At 39.9% G+C, this 22,467-nt stretch overlaps 1 protein-coding gene across 2 annotated transcripts in view; it reads left to right on the forward strand.

Annotated features, from left to right (window-relative positions):
* The window catches only part of Ctdspl2 (CTD small phosphatase like 2), a 54,039-nt gene that overhangs the window by 4,623 nt on the left and 26,949 nt on the right, over window positions 1-22,467 (forward strand). The window contains exons 2-6 of one of the 2 annotated variants that reach the window (XM_075961971.1): window positions 10,527-10,736; window positions 13,478-13,616; window positions 15,480-15,626; window positions 16,480-16,692; window positions 21,603-21,681. In XM_075961971.1, coding sequence (XP_075818086.1) covers window positions 10,551-10,736; window positions 13,478-13,616; window positions 15,480-15,626; window positions 16,480-16,692; window positions 21,603-21,681 — 764 coding nt within the window. In that variant the 5' untranslated portion in view covers window positions 10,527-10,550. Of the gene's footprint in view, window positions 1-10,526; window positions 10,737-13,477; window positions 13,617-15,476; window positions 15,627-16,479; window positions 16,693-21,602; window positions 21,682-22,467 lie in introns of both variants that reach the window. The other variant, XM_075961970.1, reaches the window with a different exon arrangement.

The raw sequence follows: 22,467 nt of genomic DNA on the forward strand, positions 1-22,467 counted from the left end.
AATGTAGTGATTTGCCAGGAATTTAAAAAGGCAACATCTCATTGTATTTGTAATTTATCAAGTTGTTAGGAAATATATAAGGGGAAAAGATAGTTTAAATCACAAATGCCAAACATGTGAAGAGGACCTCATATATGGGTATGGTCTTTTTTTAAAAAAAAAAAAAAGATTTAATTATTAAGCATACAATGTACTGCTGGCATGGAAGGCACCAGGTCTCATTATAGATGGTTGTGAGCCACCATGTGGTTGCTGGGAATTGAACACAGGACCTCTGGAAGAGCAGCCAGTGTTCTTACCCTCTGAGCCATCTCTCCAGCCCTGGGTATGCTCTTAAGTAATTTTTATTAGTTGGTTGAAATTGACAAGCCGTTTTAACTGGATTGGCTACAAGGGTCATTTGTGATGAGGCTGTTTATTTATTCACTTGTTTTTTTTTTTGTTTGTTTTTTGAGACAGGGTTTCTCTGCCTCCCAAGTGCTGGGATTAAAGGCGTGTGCCACCGCTGCCCGGCTCACTTGTTTTGTTTTGGTTTTTTTTTTGGTTTTTCGAGACAGGGTTTCTGTGTGGCTTTGGAGCCTGTCCTGGAACTAGCTCTGTAGACCAGGCTGGTCTCGAACTCACAGAGATCCGCCTGCCTCTGCCTCCCGAGTGCTGGGTCACTTGTTTGTTTTTATAATGAGTCAGGGTCTGGCTGTGTAGCCCAAGCTTACTCAAACTCCAGATCCTTCTGCCTCAGCCAGGAGTGCTAAGATTACAGGTTAATGCCACCATATCCCAAAATTAGGCTGTTTAACAGGCATGAAACTTCCTAGAATGAACAATTTGACTTCCGTTTTTTCTTACCCTGATATCCTTATGCCCTAACATCCATATTCATTAATGTTTGTATGAGTACATGCGTTTTTATTCCATTAAGAAAAAGTCCCACTATACACTATATAGCTCTGGCTTGCCTGAAACTTCCAATGTAGACTACGCTGGCCTTAAACTCACAGAGAACCTCTTACCTCTACCTTCTAAGTCCTTGGAATAAAGATTTACGTCGCTGTAGCCATTGAGTACATGCCTTTTTAATTTACACTGTGCTGAATTGTTATTGAACAAATAGGTAGCCCTGGGTAGTTGAGATTTTGTTAAGAATATCCATGCTTGAGTTCATTTATATATCCTCATTCTATGGAATTCTTTCTGAAGTACATTGTTTAAAATTACAAATTCTCCTGGGTGCGATGGCACATGCCTTTAGGATCAGCACTTGGGGGAAGAAGCAGGTAGTTTTTGTGTGTTTGAGGCCAGCCTGGTCTACAGACCTAGTACAGGATAGCCAAGCCAGGGCTACACAGAAAGACCTTGTCTCAAAACAAATTACAAATTTTAAAAATTTTAGATAAAATGTCATTGTATTTTACTTGTAAGTGTAGAATAGCTTGTTAAACTACAAGTGGGATTGAGAAAAGTTAAATTTTCTTTTCTTTTTTAAAGGCAGGGTTTATCTATGTAGTCCTGGCTCTTCTGAGACTCATTCTGTAGACCAGGCTGGCCTCAAACTCAGAGAATCATCTCCTTTGTGAGTGCTGGAATAAAAGACTAGTGTCACCACTGCCTAGCAAAGAAAGTTAAACTTTTATATGCTAGTTATGACCAGGAGATATGTGGAATTTAAGAGTATTGTCTAGGTAAAACAAGCTTGATGAGAATAAAATGTACACAGTGAGACTCTTAGGCCTCCAGGAATCCTTTGGTACTTTTGTGAACCTGGCAGTAAGGATTTTTTTTTTTTTTTTTTTTTTTTTTTTTTTTTTTGGTTTTTCGAGACAGGGTTTCTCTATGGCTTTGGAGCCTGTCCTGGAACTAGCTCTGTAGACCAGGCTGGTCTCGAACTCACAGAGATCCGCCTGCCTCTGCCTCCCAAGTGCTGGGATTAAAGGCGTGCACCACCATCGCTGGGCCTTTAAGTGTGGCCTCAGGTAAGACTTTACAGACAAATGGTTTTTATTTTGTTTGTGGAAGGCCAGACAGGCTTTGAATAGTCTATGTAGCAGGGGCTGACCTTGAACCTCTTTGTTCTTTTTGCCTCTACTTCAAAAATCCTTAGATTATAGGCATAAGCCACCATGTCCAGCAACAAATAAAATTTTGACATATAGTCAAAGTAGGATAGTTAACTATATTGGGATCCCATATTTTACTATAGGCATAGCTTTCTATAGTAGATTGAAAGATTGAACATTACTGAGTTGGATTTCTAACACTCAGGCTTTCATAGCTGCAATAATTTGTAGGGCAGGTACTTTTTCTTGTTTCCTTTTGGTTTTGGCTTTTCAAGACAGAGTTTCTCTGTTTAGCAGTGCTGGCTGTCCTGGAACTCAGCTTTTGTAGATTGAGCTGGCCTCAAACTCACAGATTGCCTGCCTCAGCTTCCTAAATCCTGGGATTAAAGGTCTGTACCACTACTTCCCTGCCTCATTTCTTTTTAAATAAAGAAAAGTGGCACTTGAATACTTTAAAATAATTAGGTTTAAACTTTATTAACTCTGTGTATGTAGACTTTTTGTCGTGTCTCTCCCCCACCCCCTTGAGACAGGATTTCTTTGTAGTTTTGGAACCTGTTCTGGAACTTGCTCTGTAGGCCACACTAGCCTTGAACTCACAGATACCCTCCTGTCTCTGCTGGGATTAAAGGCGTGTTCCACCACTGCCCAGCCCTTAATTTTTATAAGGTGGTAGAACAGCCTCTTTCTGAATTACTTTAGTGACTTAGATTAGTTGGGGAGAGAAAATGGGCAGACCTAACAGTGGAGCACTGATTTCAGTTTAGGTACATGAGAATGGACTACTAGACTACTTTCAACTGCTTCTTTCATGGGTATCATGATGAGGAGCACTCATAATGATTTTTTTTTTGGTTGAATAAGAATTGTAGAATTTGGGGGCTGGAGAGATGGCTCAGTGGTTAAGAGCATTGCTTGCTCTTCCAAAGGTCCTGAGTTCAATTCCCAGCAACCACATGGTGGCTCACAACCATCTGTAATGGGGTCTGGTGCCCTCTTCTGGACTGCAGGTATACACACAGACAGAATATTGTATACATAATAAATAAATAAATATTTAAAAAAAAAGAATTGTAGAATTTTAGATTTATCAGAGAAAAAAATCCTTAATTCTTCCAAAGTTAAGTTCATTGTTTTAAAACTGAGTTGTTGTTTTTTTTTTAATTAAAAAAGTTTTACGTTCATTGACTCTCATGTGTATCTGCATGTGTATGAGTTTGTGCGACTGTAACACTTGCACTTGGTATGCTTGTGGCAGTGAGAGACAGTTTGTAGGAGTCAGGTCTTGACTTTCACCATGTAGGTTCTGGGACTCAGACGCCTGTCAGTCAGGCTTGGTGGGAAGCCCTTACCTGCTGAGCTTTTGCAGACTTTAAATGTGTAATAGATGTTTAACTGAGTGCTGTTTGGACAGGTTGGAGCAATGACTTGTCTTTCATTTTGATTTATTATGTATGTATCCATATATGTTTTGAGATAGGATCTCACTCTGTAGCCCAGGTTGGCCTTAAACTTGATCGTCCTCTCAATGCCAAGATTATAGGTATGATCACCTTGCCCAGCTCAGCCTTTTACAAAAAGGTAAAATTTATATTTAGTTAAGTCCAATGATGCACCATGTGGATTTTGGGGATTGAACTCATATTGTCAGACTTGGTGGGGTTTTTTTTGTTTTGTTTTTTTGCCTTTTTTGAGACAGGGTTTCTCTGTATAACAGTCCTGGCTGTCTTGGAACTTGTTTTGTAGATCAGACTGGCCTCAAACTCACAGAGATCCGCCTATCTCTGTCTCCCAAGTGTTGGGATTAAAGGCATGCACCACCACAGTTTAGCTGTTGAGCCGCCTAATTGGCATGGTATTTCTTCCATGATACTGTCTAGACTACAGGACCTTGCCCACACTAAGGTAACTACTCCACCATGAATCTATACCTCTAGTCTATTTATTTTCCCCTCCCCCCCAAGACAGGATTTCTCTGTGTAACAGCCCTGGCTGTCCTGAAACTCTCTTTGTAGGCCATGCTGGCCTTGAATTTACAGAGAACTGCCTGCCTCTGCCTCCCTAGTACTGGCATTAAAGGCGTATGGCACTACTGCCCAGTTTCAAATATTCTTTATAATTGACAATCATGGCTAGCTTTGCCCTTTGGTGGGGGGTGTTGGTTTTTCTAGATAGGGTTTCACTGCAGTTTTAGATCCTGTCCTGGAACTAGCTCTTGTAGACCAGGCTCGCCTCCAACTCACAAAGATCCGACTGCTTCTGCCTCCCGAGTGCTGGGATAAATAAGGAAGGCATGAGCCACCACCATCCGGCTTTTACAGTTTTCTTTATTGTCTGTCCTTATTTAGAAATTAGTGTGCTGAAGACCTCCGTGACAAACTAAACTGAGTTTGTTCTTGTATCATTACTGAGAAATTGCTGCATTTATCTAGGAAACACCTAGATAAAGCCAGTCTAATACTTGTACCATTATTGTAATCTGGTAACCTAAGAGGATTTTTAATTTAACTGTCTGCCTTAAAAATTGCTTGGGTCAGCCAGGCGGTGGTGGCACACGCCTTTAATCCCAGCACTTGGGAGGCAGAGGCAGGCGTATCTCTGTGAGTTCGAGACCAGCCTGGTCTACAAGAGCTAGTTCCAGGACAGGCTCCAAAACCACAGAGAAACCCTGTCTCGAAAAACCAAAAAAAAAAAAAAAAATTGCTTGGGTCAGTGAGATGGTTCAGAGAGTTGCCAAGTCTGACCTGCTGAGCTTGAGCCCTGAACCCACATGGCGGAAGGAGAGAATGCACACCTGGAAGCTGTCTTCTGATGCCTGCAGGTATGCAATGTCATGTCAGTGCCCAATCTCCGCTCAGTCATACACAGGATGGCAAGAAAATGCAAAAAAAATTATAGCTTTGGTAGGTAGCAGGAATTTTGTGATGAAGAAGAACTTATTTATTAATTGGCCCCAATTTTGTAAGCAAACATTCTTAATGTACTTCTGATTGTTTCAGCGATACAGTTTTCTCTTATGTGATTTTTTTTGAAAGACATGGGAAGAAAATTGTTGAGTTCAGGGGAGACTGGTTGTGTGTGTCAGGTTGTTAGAGATCATTGCCTTAAAGAGTTTTTAATTATTGCAGTACCTCTGCATGCTTAGCCAAGGGTTCATACATCTCCTGTCCTGGCCATCAGGACTCACTTTTGTCAAGTGCAATTGAATCTATTGAAGGAGATTATTTTAGGGTAATTTGGTAGGAGAGATGACCTCAGGCTTTACAGAAGTTTATAGGTGTGGGGGTGGTTCTTTTATTGGTTCTGTGATACTTAGGCTGAGTTTTAAACAGTGAGGATAACGAGATAATTAGTTGAAATAATATTTGTGGTAAAGAGGACAGAAATGTGGGTAGAGAGCCCAGAGTGTCAGCAGCTATAACTACTGCAGTACAGAGAATAACAGCAAAAAACAACAAAGAGAAAGACTGGCTGGAAAGCTTCTTTGGGGAAGTAAGACAGGTGGATTTCTGGTGCTGATTGTGCGCTCCAAGTTCTGTAAGAAAGACTGAGGAAGGCATCTGATGTCTACTTCTGTCTTCCACACAGGAACATCAACACACATGAACACCTCTTTGTATTTGCACCATACACACAGACACACAGACAGACACACACAGACAGACACACACACACACTGCAGTACATATTTACCAGTGAATTTAGTTTACATTGGAAAGCAGTTGATGAGAAACTAGGTAAGAGGAATAGGCACATTTCTGTAGTTCAGAGGATAGATTTTTTAAAGGGAAAGACTGGAAAATTAATTTTAGAGGTTAAAAATCAGAATTTGGTAATTGACTGTAGGGGTAAGGGCAGGGTGTCACAACTAGCTGGGTGGTGGAGTTTGGATTTCTTGATTGGTAGGCTATATGGGTGACCATAGGAGAAAAATATACAACAGGAGGTAGATATTTTGGGATGGAATGGGATAAGAATGAATTCAGTTTTGTGTAAGTTGAGTTTGAAGTGCCAAACGTGGTAGTTAGGTGTGAGTCTGGAATTTAAGATGGTAGTTTAGAAAACTTGTAGAATTAATGTTGTTGTTTATGGTGAATCTTTGGAAGACTTTTTCCAGCACCAACACCCCTCCTCTGTAATCTGCTTACCTGGGCATCAAGTAACTACAGAACAAACTTACTGCTCAGTTTTTAGTTGTCATAATCTGAATGAGGGGCTAGAGATGGTTTAGCAGTTTAGAGCACTAGCTGTTCTTCCTGAGGACTTGGATTCAATTCCCAGCACCCACATGGTACTCAAAACTGTCTGTAACTCCAGTTCCAGGAGCTCTGACACCTTCACACCAAAAGCATGTAAAATAAAGTTAAATAAATTTTAAAAAAATCCTGAGTGAGATCTGGTTGGAATGTTTAAAAAAAAAGAGTGCTGCTGGATGGTGGTGGTGCACGCCTTTATTCACAACCTTTAACCCAGGAGGCAGAGGCAGGCAGATCTCTGTGAGTTGAGCCTGGCCTGGTCTACAGAGTGAGTTCCAGGACAAGCTCTAAAGCTACACAGAGAAACCCTGTCTTAAACCACCCCACTCCCAAAAGTGATTTTTATGTCTCAAGTTTTTGGACTTAACTATTCTCATTTTTATCATTTTCGTTCACTAGTACTAGATTTATTAAAACTAAGCATGACCATTTCCCTGCTTGTGACTCACATTTTTCCTCACATTCCTCAGAATTTGTCCATTCTACCTGAATTGGTGAATGTAAAGATGTTTGGAATGCTCCATAATTCTTTCTGAGTCTACAGTCTTATTTTCAAGTTTTCGTTCCCAATAGTGGTATCCTCTTTTTTTATTCTTGCTATAAGTTTATCAATTTACTGATCTGTTCTTAAAAAGTCAACTTCTGGTTGTATTTACTCTCCCTCCCCTCTATTCTATAATTCTAGAGACAACCTAGGATCTTATGCATGCTAAGTCAGTGTTCTGCCCCTGAACCGAAACTCCATCCCCAGCCTTATTTTTTCCGGTTTGTTTGTTTGTGGATAGTTTGTTGCATTTGTTGCTGGTATGTGTGTGAGAGTGTGTGTGTGTGTGTGTGTGTGTGTGTGTGTGTGTGTGTGTGTGTGTGTGTGTGTGTGTGTGTTAGGGGAGCATGCCACAGGGCATGTAGAGGCCAGAGGGCAACTCTCCTTTCACCTTTATGGGCTCTGGGGTTTGAACTCAGGTTACTAGGCTTGTGTAGCAAGTGCTTCTGCTCAACTTGCCACCTTTCTAGCTTTGGGAATATTTTACTGAATATTATGAATAGAAAGTAACTGCTGGTAGAGTATATTTGGAAAATTGGATTTATGGACTTGTAATTGAAGGCATTTGTGTTAGCCTAGTCAAGAGTTGAGTTTCAGTTTTGTTGCAGAGGATTCCTTTGTGCGTCATTGGCTTAATTAAGTTCCCTTGTTACGTTACTCAGAATCCTAGCTGAAATATGGGAAAGCATCTTAGTTTTCCTGTTCAGCTCTGGGCTTTTGTTTATTTAACTCTTTGCCTTCATTTTACCTGGTGCATGCTATCCTAGTGGCGGTTGTGAACATCTCCCATCCTTTTCTTATCCTTAGTGACAGCTTCTCTTATGTCTTTGGGGTCAGCTGGACTTGTGGCTCCAGAGCCTTCACAGTTTTGTACCTTAGGAGAGAGAATCTGGTTTGGACTCTATTTCCTACACTAGAGGTTGCTCCAGCACCACAGATATATACTGTGTCCTCATGCTAGCCCACGTGCATTCAGTCTGCTAACAGTTTTAAGGACAGAGATAGCTCAGTGGTCAAGAGCATTTGTTGCTCTTGCAAAGGTCCTGGGTATGATTCCCAGCACCCATGTGGTGGCTCACAACCATCCATAACTCCAATAAGTCTAAAGAAAAGTTTAAAAATCACACACACACACACACACACACACACACACACACACACGTTGGGTTTTTTCGTGACAGGGTTTCTCTAATAGCCCTGACTGTTCTGGAACTTGCTCTGTAGACAGACTGACTGTCCTTGAACTCATGAAGGTCAGCCTGCCTCTGCCTCCCTAAGTACTGGGATCAACTGTGTGTACCACCACCACCAGCACCTGGCTTTTTCTTGGATTGAGATTTCTTTCTTTTTTTTTTTAAAGATTTATTTATTTATTATGTATACAACATTCCTCCCATGCATGTTTGTATGCCAGAAGAGGGCACCAGATCTCATTATAGATGGTTGTGAGCCACCATGTGGTTGCTGGGAATTGAACTCAGGATCTTTGGAAGAGCAATCAGTGCTCTTAACCTCTGAGCCATCTCTCCAGCCCTTGGATTGAGATTTCTTAGTTACTGCAAGTCCTTACTACTATGGTTACAAGAAAAATCTCTTTTGTGATTCACCCAAATTTTCAACTGTTGTTGGTGTTGGGCTGCGGCAACTTAATTATCAGCTTTCTGTAATTGAGGCAGAATTCTGTTACAGCAGAACTTTTTTTTTTTTTTTTTTTGGTTTTTCGAGACAGGGTTTCTCTGTGGCTTTGGAGCCTGTCCTGGAACTAGCTCTGTAGACCAGGCTGGTCTCGAACTCACAGAGATCCGCCTGCCTCTGCCTCCCGAGTGCTGGGATTAAAGGCGTGCGCCACCATTGCCCGGTTTGTTACAGCAGAACTTTAAGCAGAATTGGTTATAGTCCTTTCTTGGATTACAGTTTTAATAAGTCTGCCCCCCCCCTTCATATTGTCTTCTGATTTAGTTCAAGGAAAGGATCAGCCTGGCCAGATTGAAAGTAAAGAAAGAAAACAGTGTTTTACTTGGCCCTGGCATTTTCCTCTTAAGACCCTGGGTAACTCTCTAGGCTGGCCTCAGTTCTTGGTTACCTTGTCTGTTGCTGGTGTTTCTTTTGGAATCTAGTCAATTTCTAGTGTCTGATGGGGTTCCTTTATGTAGTCTGGATACCAATTCCTTAAGATGAATGATTTGTACATATTTTCTTTATATATATATATACACAATTCATATGCATGCCATGATATGCAAGGTTGGAGGACAATTTATGGGCCTCTAATATCCCACCATGTGGGTCCTGAGGGTTAAATTCAAACTGTGTTTACCCATTGATCCAGCTCACTGGCTCTTGGGTTACGTTTTGACTTTGTATATTAGCGTCCTTGGTACACAATTAAAATTTTTAATTTTGATGTCTGATTTATTCTTTTTTGAGACAGGCTGTCATGTAGCCCAGGCTAGCCTCCTGCTCTTACAGAACTGCCTGCCTCTGCCTACTGAGTACTGAGATTAAAGATGTTTTAAGCAGGCTTTGAAGAGGCAAGCATTTTTTATCTCCAAGCCATCTCTCAAATCTCTCCAACACCAGATTTGGGATTTGGGATTTTGTGTGTGTGTGTGTGTGTGTGTTTATTTTATGGGTTGTCTTACAAGTATGTTCATTTAACAACATTTTTCCTTTTTCTTTCTTTCTAAACATTTTTTTTGAATTTGTGTTTTGCCTACCTACATGTGTATCTGAGTACCATGAAGGTGCTGGTACTTGGAGAATCCTAAAGAGGGTGTCAGGTCCCCTGGAACTGGACCAGATTGTTGTGAGCCTCCATTGTAGGTGAGAAAAATCAAACCTGGGTTCTCTGGAAGAGCAACAAGTGCTCTTAACTGCTGAGCCATCTCTCCAAAATTTCTTTTTAATTATGTATATTTGTTTTTGTTTTTTTTTTCAAGACAGGGTTTCTCTGTAGTTTTTGGTGCCTGTCCTGGAACTAGCTCTTGTAGACCAGGCTGGCCTCGAACTCACAAAGATCCGCCTGCCTCTGCCTCCCGAGTGCTGGGATTAAAGGTGTGCGCCACCACCGCCCGCAATTATGTATATTTGTATTTGTGTAGCTGGAAGCAGAACCTGAGACCTCTCATGTTGTAGCATTAATTCACACATCCGCCCATAAATCTAGTTTTATTATGTGTGATAAGACTGAACTCTTATCAAAGTGATCCAGCCTCTCTTTCAACTCTTACATTGCTATTGGTTTCATAAATATAATATTTATGAAATTCATTCTTCAAATGACAGGTTTTACCCCTAATATATCTTAAGGTCAAAAGGACAAAACCCTTCCCTACATTGTTTACTGTTATCTCAGTGCTTACCTAGCTTGGGATCTCAAGTGTGTTTAACTGCTTAATAAATATTTGTAGAGTAAATGATGACTTATCATAATTTTGGCATAGGTAAGGGTAAGCACAGTGTTAGAAAGATTGTGTACTCCCTTTGGTATTACTCTACTTTCTCTTATAGGATGCAATATCAACATGTTGTTGAGTTTACTTGGTAGATTACATATAAAATACAGTGCCTTTCACTTCCTCTTAGAAACCTGGGCTCTTTTAAAGAAGTAGATTTTTATTGTGTAAGTTAACTGGGCATATTGGGTAATTTGTGTTATTTTTTTTCCTACAGGTTTACATGTGGCACCCATAAAAGATGAAGCTGAGAACACGGAAGGCTTCTCAGCAATCCAGTCCAATCCAAGCACAGCGCACTGCCAGAGCAAAAAGGAAATACTCAGAGGTTGATGATAGCTTACCTTCGGGAGGAGAAAAACCATCAAAGAATGAAACTGGCTTATTGTCCTCAATTAAAAAATTCATTAAAGGAAGCACGCCCAAGGTAATACTTTAGCCTCACACCTACATAAAAAAAATCATGCTTAGGTTATTTTCTCTAAGCATATAGAAGTTGATATTGCTAGAGCTCATTTTAAGGGTTTTACACATTTTGGTTTTATATTGCATGTGAAATGAATGAAAGTTCAAAACAAACGTTCCACAGAACTAATGATAGCTTTCTGGCCTGGTTGCTTTGTAGTTTTGAGAGGTATTTGCTATGTAGCCCAGGTCGCCTTGCTTTAACTTCCTGAGTGTTGGGATTATAATTGTGCCGCTGTACCACTAGCCTTCTGTTTTTCAGATAGTATTGTGGAGAGCAAAAGAGGATTTTCTTCATTCTTTTGAATTATTAAAGAAAACAGATTTAGCATAGTGAAGATGAGCAATGGGTATAGCAAGAACAAAATTATTAAAAACTGCAGCAGAAACAAAATTATTAAAGAAAAAATGACTTAGATGTGTTCTACATTGATATTATGGGTTTCTCATAAGCAACTTAAGAAAGTCAGTTACTCTTCTAAGTGTCAGGGAAATTGGGGTCGATGCCAAGTGCTTGGTCTCAGAATCGTTTTCAGAGTAGATGATACAAAGTGGAAAATCAGTCTCAGAAACTTATTATTTATAATGTAGATTTTGTTATGGCTGTTAATGACTTTATTCTGTGTTTCTTGGCAAGTATTTTTGAAAGATAACAATCAGTTTCTTGGCTTATTCATAGTGATAAATATGGTTATAGCTAACAAATTCTTTTTAATTTAATTTTTTTTTTTGAAGACTCCCTCCCTTCCCCCACTCCCCAAGCAGAAGCAGGGTTTCTCTGTGTAACAGTCCTGGCTGTCCTGGAACTCTTTTGGTTTTTAGAGACAGGGTTTCTCTGTGTAACAATCCTAGCAGTTCTGGAACTAGCTCTTATAGACCAGTCTGTCCTCAAACTCACAGAGATCCACCTGCCTCTGCCTTTTGAGTGCTAGATTAAAGGCATGCGCCACCACCGCCGGCTTCGTTCTGTCATTTCTTTTAAAGATGATCATAAAACTATAAATTAATTTCATGATTCACTGTTGGATTTATGTCCCTTGATCTGAAAAACATTATTAGATCATTTTTGTTTTGGATCAGAGTTTCACCAAAAGTCCAGGACTACCTGGAACTCTATATAAATCAGGCTGCCCAGAAACTCCCAGAGATCTGCCTGCCTCTGTCTCCTGAGTGCTGGGATTAAAAGCATGTATCATGCACGATGCTTTCCAAAACAAAAAGCACTTCTCCATGCATGTTGCATTTATATGTTTTCTGCTCTGTCTACTACATTATATATGCCTAGCATTCAGCATTTCTACTATTCTCTACTAAAAGAAACTAAGAAGAAACTTGAAGAAATGTTTCAAATTAGGGTTTGGATAGTAAGATTGGTTGGTTGGTTGGTTGGTTTTTCAATTCAGGGTTTTCCTGTAGCCTTAGCTATCCTAGAACTCTGTGTAGATTAGGCTAGCCTTGAACACAAAGAGATCCATCTGTGTCCCGAGTGCAGATATTAAAGATGTGCACCACCACACCTGACATGGATAGTAATATTGTAATCCTTAGAATGAAATAACTGATGGTACCATAATAAATACTTTAATTACTTTTTATTTATTATGTACACGTATATGTATGGGTGTGTATATGCCAAAACACATGTGTGAAGGTCAGGATCTCACAACCATGAGAGTCGTAAGGCTCCAACTCGGGTGGACAGCAGGAACCTTTGCCTATTAAGGCATCTTAACTGGCCCAGGACCATAATAAATAATAAGTAGGTAATCTTTTCTTCGTTTTCCTTTCTCTAAGTTTCATGCCGCTTTATGTATCAGAGGATGACCCCGAACTCCTGATCCTCCTGCGTCTACCTCCAAACTGCTGGCAACGTGCTGAGATAAACACATGTCACAGCACCTGCTTTGGCTGCTGGAGAACAAAGCCAGGGCCTTATTCATGCTAAATAAGCACTGAGCAACAGCCCCAACCCTTTGTTTGTCTTGTTGAGACAGATTTGTGTAGCACGAATAATAAAAACCCAGAAACAGATATTGGGGTTCAAGCTGAAGATCAGAAAAGCAAAGCAGCCAGCCACTAGAGAGTTCTTACCTCTGCCAAGGCTCAGACAAGCAAAGGGGCAATCCTGTCCTCAAAACGACTGCAGGCTGCAGTGAGCTCTTGTCTCCTCATACCTTATATACCTCTCTCCACCTAGCCATATCACTCCATCTCCCTAGTGCTGGGATTAAAAGTTTGCACTACCATTGCCCAGCTGTGGTTTTTCTTAAGTTGAGGTCTTACCAAATATCTTGGGCTGACCTTGAATTGGCTGTCCTGCTCTAGCCTCTCAAGTAATGGTGTTTATAGGTCTGTTCACCAGGTCTGAATTACTGTTACTGTGTGTTCTGTGAAGAGTCTTAGATGAATGAGATAAATAATAAAGCTGGTCAGTAATCCAGAGCATATTGTAAAATTCAATGTTTCAGGAGCATAGAAAATTTAGGAGCCTTAGAAAACTTGTTCTGGGGATGCTTTACTTATAATTGTGAAGTATAACTACATTAACACTTTAACATTGCTGGTCTATCTTCATTGTTAATTGCATTTTGTTTCTTCATGATTTGAAAAGCATGAGAAAAATATATTGTGTCTTATATATTTCATTTAAATTGAAAGGCAGAATAATTATGCTCAGTAAATTTTTTTCTGTTGTGTCTTAAGGAAGAGAGAGAAAATCCTTCGAAACGGAGTAGAATTGAACGTGATATAGATAATAATTTGATTTCATCAACACCAAGAGCTGGAGAAAAGCCTAACAAGCAGTTATCTCGAGTAAGACGGAAAAGTCCAGTCAATGGAGGTTTGTTGATGATTTGATGCTATCTTTCTTTTAGCTGTAAGCAAAAGTCCCTCCACACCTGCCATGACCCTTTGTTTTGAAAACCTGCTTTGAAGCTAGGCATAGTGGCCTTTGCCTATAACCATAGAACTCAAAAGGCAAGAGGATTGAGACATCAAGGCCAGGCTAGGCAACAAATCAAAATACTAACTCAAAAAGCAACAATAAAACATTTAGTACAGGGGCTGGAGAGATGGCTCAGTGGTTAAGAGCATTGCCTGCTCTTCCAAAGGTCCTGAGTTCAATTCCCAGCAACCACATGGTGGCTCACAACCATCTGTAAAGAGGTCTGGCACCCTCTTCTGGCCTTCAGGCATACAGACAGAATATTGTATACATAATAAATAAATAAATATTTAAAAAAAAACCAAACAAAACATTTAGTACAATTTTTGCCTTTTAAAAAAAAGAGAAAGAAAAGATTTATTTATATGTGTGAGTGCTCTTTCTGCATGTACACCTTTATGCCGTAAGAGGGCATCAGATCCCACTATAGATGGTTGTGAGCCACCACCATGTGGTTGCTGGGAATTGAACTCAAGACCTGTAGGGGCAGTCAGTTTTCTTAACTGCTGAGTCATCTCTCCAGCCCCTTCCTTTGTTGTTGTTGTTTTTTTTTTTTTAAATATTTGTTTATCTACTATGTATACAATATTCTGTCTGTATGTATGTCTGCAGGCCAGAAGAGGGCACCAGACCTCATTCCAGATGGTTGTGAGCCACCATGTGGTTGCCGGGAATTGAACTCAGGACCTTTGGAAGAGCAGGCAATGCTCTTAACCACTGAGCCATCTCTCCAGCCCCCTTGCTTTGTTTTTATAGTCTATTTTTGTACCGAGAATTAGTTTAAAGCATCAAGTAAAATTAAAAATTATTTTTCTACAATTTTTTCTTTGGATTAAAATGAGTACAGGCAGAATACCAAATTTATATTACTTACTCTACAATATTTATGAATTGGAGCTAGGAGGAATTACCACAGTAATAGGGTGCTTGGATAGCTTGTTCAGTTTCCAACACCAAGAAAAGGGATACGCATCAACATTATGACAATTTAGTTGAAATTATATAAAACCCTTGTTTGTGGATCTAACTATATTCATTAGCAGTCATTTACTAGAAGTAGATGTCAAAAAAAGTTTTCTGAAATAGCTAATGTCCCAAAATATAAACAGCAGGAATCATGTGTCTGAGTGTTAGAATTGGTAACTTGTTTGCTTGCTTACAAGGATTTTCTTCATTTTCTGCTGATCGGAAACCTTTCAGTTTATTTCATTTTAGATGCAAATCACCTTTGAAAAAACTCAGTGATGAAAGGTTTCTGTACCCCAATATTGGGTTTCTCTCCTGATGCAATAAATCAGATCAGGCCAAGTTAAAAGTCCAGGTTTAATAAGCAAACCACCCCTGGGTGATTCTTGGGGACGAAAGCAGAAATCACATGGCAGGTCTGAGGCACACACACTCTCACACACACTCAAACTCCTTCCCCTCTTAAATACCCTGTAAGCTTGGTCTCGAGCATCTCAGAGAGGAACCACTGCTTGATTGCCTTTCTGAAGGTGGGGTCAGGAAAGAGAGGGGTGGGGACAAAGTGGAGCTTCCACCTGAACAAGTGAGTGTTAACAGAGCATTGTAAATAGATAAAAGAGTTTGATTTTTAAGGAATTTGCCTCAGGAGTTCTTTAATAAGCACTTATGAACATTAATGTTAGTCTACATGAAATACATTTTAATGTAAATACATTAAAAATTATTTACAGCACATAACCTGAAATGCAGTGTTTGTAGACATTACTTTCTTCTCTGTTTCTTTCTTAGAAGCTGGTAGTTATGAAATGACAAATCAACATATAAAACAAAATGGGAAATTAGAAGATAACCCTTCTGCAGGTAGCCCACCAAGGACTACATTGCTGGGGACCATATTTTCTCCTGTCTTCAACTTTTTTTCACCAGCAAATAAAAATGGTAAGTAAAAATCATTTTTTAGCTGGGCGGTGGTGGCATACACCTTTTGTCCCAGCACTTGGGAGACAGAGGCAGGCAGATCTCTGTGAGTTCGAGGCCACTTGATCTATAAGAGCTAGTTCCAGGACAGGATCCAAAGCTATAGAGAAACCCTGTCATGAAAAATTAAAAAAAAAATTTAATCTTGAGTCTTTTAATAAAAAGATTAATTATGGTTAGGGCAACATTTAGCCCCTTCTTGGATAACTTGAGACTTTAGCTGTCCTAGTGGCTAGAATGTTTATTGTATTTGAACTGGAAAGATGGAGAGCTGTTTGGGGGTGATGGATGTTTATCAAATGCCTCACACGCAGTACTTTAATGGAAAGTTCTAAATTGTGGTTGTTATTTGACTTATGAGGTGTTTCTGAACTATTTGAGAAGTTAAGGAAAACTTAATTCATAAATATTAGTGTAGTCATTCCTGGTGACACAGACCTATAATCCAAAACTGCTGTGGAGGCTGAGGCAGGAGGATTGAATGTTCAAACTCTTACTGGAGTACTCAATGATACCTTGCCTCAGAGAGTGAAAGAAGTCTAGGGCTATAGCTCAGTGGCAGAGGGCTGGGCTTGGCTAGTGTGTGATGAACTCCTAGGTTCAGTACCTAGTACTAAAAAACAAGGACAGGTGCCTGTAGTAATCTTTATTCCCCATTGTTTATTGGGATTTTTATAGATATTTCAAACAGTGGTACCCTCAGTTTTGCTTTTTTATGGGTTATCATTTAAATAAATTGTAGTGTTGATTGTATTTAGCTTTTCTAATATTTGTGCTTTGAAGTGATTTAGAGTTTACTTATGGACAATTTCAGGAACGTCAGGCTCGGATTCCCCGGGACAGGCTGTGGAAGCTGAGGAGATAGTAAAGCAACTTGATATGGAACAGGTGGATGAAATCACTACCAGCACAACGTCAGCTAATGGAGCAGCTTACTCAAGTCAAGCAGTTCAAGTGAGGCCATCGATAAATAATGGTTTAGAAGAAGCAGAAGAAACAGTTACCCGCGATATCCCACCTCTTACTGGTGAATAAAATAACCCCTTTGACACATCTTATGAATAGTTACAAAAACACAGAATTTAATATTTTTTCTTAAATGACTAGATTGAATGGTTAAGTTTTTATTCTTTGAAATTAAAAAGGCTGAACAAATTTTGTCCCCAAATTCTGTCATTATACATAATAGCCTTGGGTCCTTAAGACTAAAGTCCCAGTGTAGAGAAAGGCAATCTCATACCTTTAGATTTATTTGATTCATAAATGGAGGCTACCTTGCCCAGAATATATCTTCCCCTATGCCAGACTTTGCAGCTTAATCTTAGATCTTTACAAAGTTCTATCATTGTTACATTCCTGTGCTAGTTGCCATTGAAATATGGAACACGTGATATCTGAATTTATTACTTACTGTGATACATGTTTATAAAAAATACAAGATGAGGGGCTGGAGAGATGGCTCAGTGGTTAAGAGCTTTGCCTGCTCTTCCAAAGGTCCTGAGTTCAATTCCCAGCAATCACATGGTGGCTCACAACTATCTGCTGTGAGATTTGGTGCCCTCTTCTGGTCTGCAGGGCTACATGCAGGCAGAATACTGTATACTTAATAAGTAAATTTTTTTTAAAAAGTACAAGATGAAATTATGTTCTGCCTTTTTTTTTTTTTTTTGATTTTTATTTTCGAGACAGGGTTTCTCCTTAGTTTTTGGTTCCTGTCCTGGAACTAGCTCTTGTAGACCAGGCTGGCCTCGAACTCACAGAGATCCACCTGCCTCTGCCTCCCGAGTGCTGGGATTAAAGGCGTGCGCCACCACCGCCCGGCTTGTTCTCCCATTTTTTATTTGTTTATTTTTGGGTCTCATTATGTAGCTCTGGCTATCTGAATAGATCAGGCTGGCCTTAAACTCAGAGATGCACTTGCTTCTGCCTCCAAAGTGCTGGGAGTAAAGGTGTGTTCCTCCACTGGCCGGCTGCCTCTGAACTTTTTACAGTTGAATTAAAGAACCAAATATAGAGAAAAATTATGATAGCGTAATAGCAAATGCACATCACTGTTATTCTGGAATGCTATGAAAAGATAGACAGAAGTGACTTTTATTTATCTTTTAAAGGAGGCAGAGGTAGGTGGGTCTCTGTTTTGAGATCAAGGCCAGCCTGATCTGCTTAGTGAGTTCCAGGACAACCAGGGCTACAGAAAGACCTTATTTCAAAATTAAAATAAATAGACTAGGCAGTTATGCCACACATGGGAGGTAGAGGCAGGTGGATCTCTGTGAGTGCAAGGCCAGCCAGGGCTACACAGTGAAACCCTGTTTTGAAGAATAAAGTGGGGGAAAAGCGGTCAATAAATAAAATCAATAGTAATGATAAAGTGCTGCTTGTTTTAACTTTGAGAATATAGCCAAAGATGTCAGGAATACTGGAGGCTTGCTCTATCATTTCCTTGGCTTTATAACTTTGGACTACTTATTTAAGCTTCAGACAATTTCAAACAGTTAATCAAGCCATTACACTCCTCAGAAATAAGGAACTAAAAGTAGATAAATATCTGGGCTTGGTGGCACATCCCCACAGTGCTGGAATTTAATAATTATATTGAATTCTCTCTTTTATCTCAGATATTACTTGTTTACCTTGTGAGCTTCACTGCCCTCTCTAGCCATTGTAGAAAGTTGTTTCTGATGCTGTCACTTGACATGTCCTTGGCTCCAATAGAATGAACCATGGAATACAAAATAAAATTGCTTTTGGATTTTTTTTTTCTTCTGGTTTCTCGAGACAGGGTTCTCTGAAGCTTTGGAGCCTTTCCTGAAACTCACTATGTAGACCAGGCTGGCTGGCCTCAAACTCACAGAGACCCACCTGCCTCTACCTCCGAGTGCTGGGGTTAAAGGCATGCCCCCATTGCCGGGCCTTCTTAAACCATTTTTATTTCTTTATTTTTATTTTTAATTCCTTTGGTTTTGTGTTTTTGCCTGCATGTATGTCTGTGTACTATGTATTACTGGTTCCTGTAGAGGCCAGCAGTGGGCAAGCATCAAGTCCCTAGAACTGGAGTTACAGTGAATTGTAAATTATAAGACACCACGTGGGAGCTGGGGACTGACTCCAGGTCATTTTTAAATACACATAGTGTTATTTACTGCTGTGCCGTCTCCTCAGCCCTCAACCTTTTCTTAACTTTTGTTTTGTTTGTTATTTTGGGGTGGGTTTTTTTGAAACAGGGTTTCTTTGTAGCATTGGAGTGTATCTTAGAACTTGCTTTGTAGACCAGGCTGGCCTCAAACTCAAGGAGATCCGCCTGCCTCTGCCTCCCGAGTACTGGGATTAAAGGCATGCGTCATCATCACTACCCGGCTCTTTTCTTAAATTTTTATAATCATAGGTAACTTTGAAATTTCTGGACATATGTTCTTTTTTTAGGGTTTCTTTTCTTCAAGGGTTTTTTTTTTTCTTCCTGATTTGTTGTCTTATTCTTTTTTTCTCTCTGCCTTTATGATTTTGGTCACAACAGAAAAATTAAACATATTGCCAATACTTGAAGGATCTCATGATTTGAGGCCAACTTGAGTTACGTAGTGAGGCCTTGTCTTATACAGTAAGAGCTGTCGGGGCGAAAGAGATGACTTAGTAGTTGTTGGTTAGGAACACTGATGGAGGAGGGTCATCTTTCTATCTGTTGTTTCATTGGTTAAGTAATAAAAAAAACTGCCCTGGCCCTTTAATAGGACAGAAAATTAGGTAGGTGGAGTAGACAAAACAGAATGCTGGGAGAAAGGAGTCGAGTCAGGCAGTCGCCATGATTCTCCTGCCGGACACAGATGCAGGTTAAGATCCTCCCTGGTAAGCCACCTCGTGGGCTACACAGATTATTAGAAATGGGTTAGATCAATATGTAAGAGCTAGCCAATAAGAGGCTGGAACTAATGGGCCAGGCAGTGTTTAAAAGAATACAGTTTCCGTTTAATTATTTTGGGTATAACTGGGTGCCAGGGATGCCCGCCACTCATATTACTACAGAACACTTGTTTCCCTTGTTGAGGACACTAGGTTCAGGCTTACAACCATTTGTATCTCCAGTTCTAGGATAACCAACACCCTCTTCTGACCTCTCAAGGCCCCATGGTGCACAGACATACATGTAGACAAGACAGTTATATAGATAAATCTAAAAAAGAAAGAGAGTGAGAAATAAAAGCTAGGGGTGGTGGAGCATTCTTGTGATCCCAGCACTTAGGAAGCCGAAACAGGAGAATTGGTAATTTGAGGCTAGCCTGGGCTACATAGTGAATTCAAAGCTCATCTAGTCTACAAAGCGAGACAATGTCACAAAACAAAATAGGACAATACAAAAACATGGGAAGGGGAGGTATCTGCTATGTAATATTTTAGTTTACATGTATAATTTATAGTATTTAAGTTAGGCTAAATCTGTTTATCTCTTCATACATAACATTTCTTCATGATAAACAATGTTTTTCCCCCTAGCTTTTTAAAATGTTTAATACATTATTATATCTCATGTACAATAGCGCATGAGAACTTCTTTTTGAAACTGAGATACTTAGTGCCGGTTGATCATCCTCTCCTCTCCTAACCGCCACATGGTGAACTCATGTGCTCCTCTTTGCAACTGACTCAGGTTACTTAACACAGTGCTCAAGCTGCATCTCTGTTCTGAATGTCTGGGGATTAGTGGATTACTTAGAATGTTAGTGGGTTTTAGATTTTACAACTATATTTGGCTTGTTGTCAGCAGGTATTGATTGAACACCTGTATGTACATGGCTTGCTGTCTTAGTACTACTGCATGTATATACTGTCCAATTGGAAATGAATTGTTCTGGTTTGCTTTTTATTGCTGTGATAAATGTCATGAACAAAAACAAGCCAGGCGGTGGTGGCATACACCTTTAATCTCAGTACTCAGGAGGCAGAGGCAGGCAGATCTCTGTGAGTTGGAGGCCAGCCTGGTCTATAGAGTGAGTTCCAGGACAGCCAAAGCAACACAGAGAGCCCTATCTTGAAAAACAAAGCAAACAAACAAAGCAATTTAAGAAAGGGTTTATTTTATTTCATAGGTTATTGAGAACTCGTGACAGGACCTGAAGCAGAGATCATAGAGGAACTTTGCTTATTGGCTTGCTCCTCATGGCTCATTCAACTTGTTTTTTATATAAACCTTCTTAGGGGTGGGCTGGACATTCCTACACCAATTGTCAATCAAGAAAATATCCACAGACTTGCCTGCAGGCCAATCTGATGTAGGCTTCCTTCCTTCCTTCCTTCCTTCCTTCCTTCCTTCCTTCCTTCCTTCCTTCCTTCCTTCCTTCCTTCCTTCCTTCCTTCTCTCTCCCTCTCTTCTTAGTTTTATGTACATTGGTGTTTTATCTGCTTGTATGTCTATGTGAGGGTGTCAGATTCCCTGGAACTGGAGTTACAGTGTTCGTTGCCAAGGTGGGTAGTGGGAATTAAACCTGAGTCCCCTGGAAGAGCAGCCACTGCTCTTAATCACTGAGACATAACTATAGCCCCGGAGGCCTTTTCTTAATTGAGGTTTTACCTTCTAAAAGGACTCTAGCTTTTGTTAAATTGACAAAATACTAATTAGCACAAGATTTTTTGCTCTTTTTGTTGTTGTTGTTGTTGTTGCTGAGTATTACTTTCTAATAATAGATCTCCTCTTAGCTGATAGACATTTAAATTCTACCCATGTTGTAGTTTGCCATGTCATCGATAGCAGTAATTAATTTCCTTTGGGTGTAGAGTTGAATGTGTTACTGAATTGTTTTTAAGTGATCTTTATGAATTATTTTATCTTTAACCTAAAATACACAGAACCTCAAGAAGCTCTTGTATAGAAACAGTAAAAATGTGTACTTTGTGGGAAGCTTCAGAGAAGTGAAAGTAATCTTCCCTCTTTGTCTTCCTAAATAGCACCAGTAACTCCAGAGAGTGGTTACTCGTCAGCCCATGCAGAGGCCACCTATGAGGAAGACTGGGAAGTATTTGACCCGTGAGTTGTTTTCTGGTTATCAAATTTTCTATCTTGAACAATTTTCAGCTTCATGATGAAATTGAAAAATATTTGTCCAGTAGAAAATTTACTTTGAGGGGGCTGGAGAGATGGCTCAGAGGTTAAGAGCATTGCCTGCTCTTCCAAAGGTCCTGAGTTCAATTCCCAGCAACCACATGAGGGCTCACAACCATCTGTGATGAGGTCTGGTGCCCTCTTCTGGCCTTCATGCATACACACAGACAGAATTTTGTATACACAATAAATCAATAAATATTAAAAAAAAAGAAAGAAAATTTACTTTGAATGTTGAGTTTCAACTTCTTCCCAAGTAAGGAGTACCTAACAGGATACTCTCTCATGATGTTGGGGAGAGAATTCCATTTTCCTGTTCATTTCCATGTACTCACGAGGACAGACAGCTGATGCTCTGCATTCTTCATTTAGGCTTTATATTTTCTTAGTATTGTGTTTGGAAGTCTAGGTATATTAAATGCTTTTTAGTTTTTGGTTTTTCATGACATGGTTTCACTATGTAGCCCTGGCTGTCATGGAACTTACTCTGTAGACCAGGCTGGCTGTAAACTCACCTGACTCTGCCTCCTGAGCGCTGGGATTAAAGGCATACACCACCACAATCACCTAGCTCAAAGTAACTTTTTTTCAGGGAAAACGTTTCCACAACCATCAGCATGAAGAAAATAATGTCCAAGAATTCAGAGTCCCGAAGTCTGGATTTTTCTAGAGCAGTGGTTCTCAACCTTCTTAGCGTTGCTACCTTTCAGT

The sequence above is a fragment of the Microtus pennsylvanicus genome, chromosome 2 (assembly GCF_037038515.1).
Source record: "Microtus pennsylvanicus isolate mMicPen1 chromosome 2, mMicPen1.hap1, whole genome shotgun sequence".
Taxonomy (NCBI): domain Eukaryota; kingdom Metazoa; phylum Chordata; class Mammalia; order Rodentia; family Cricetidae; genus Microtus; species Microtus pennsylvanicus.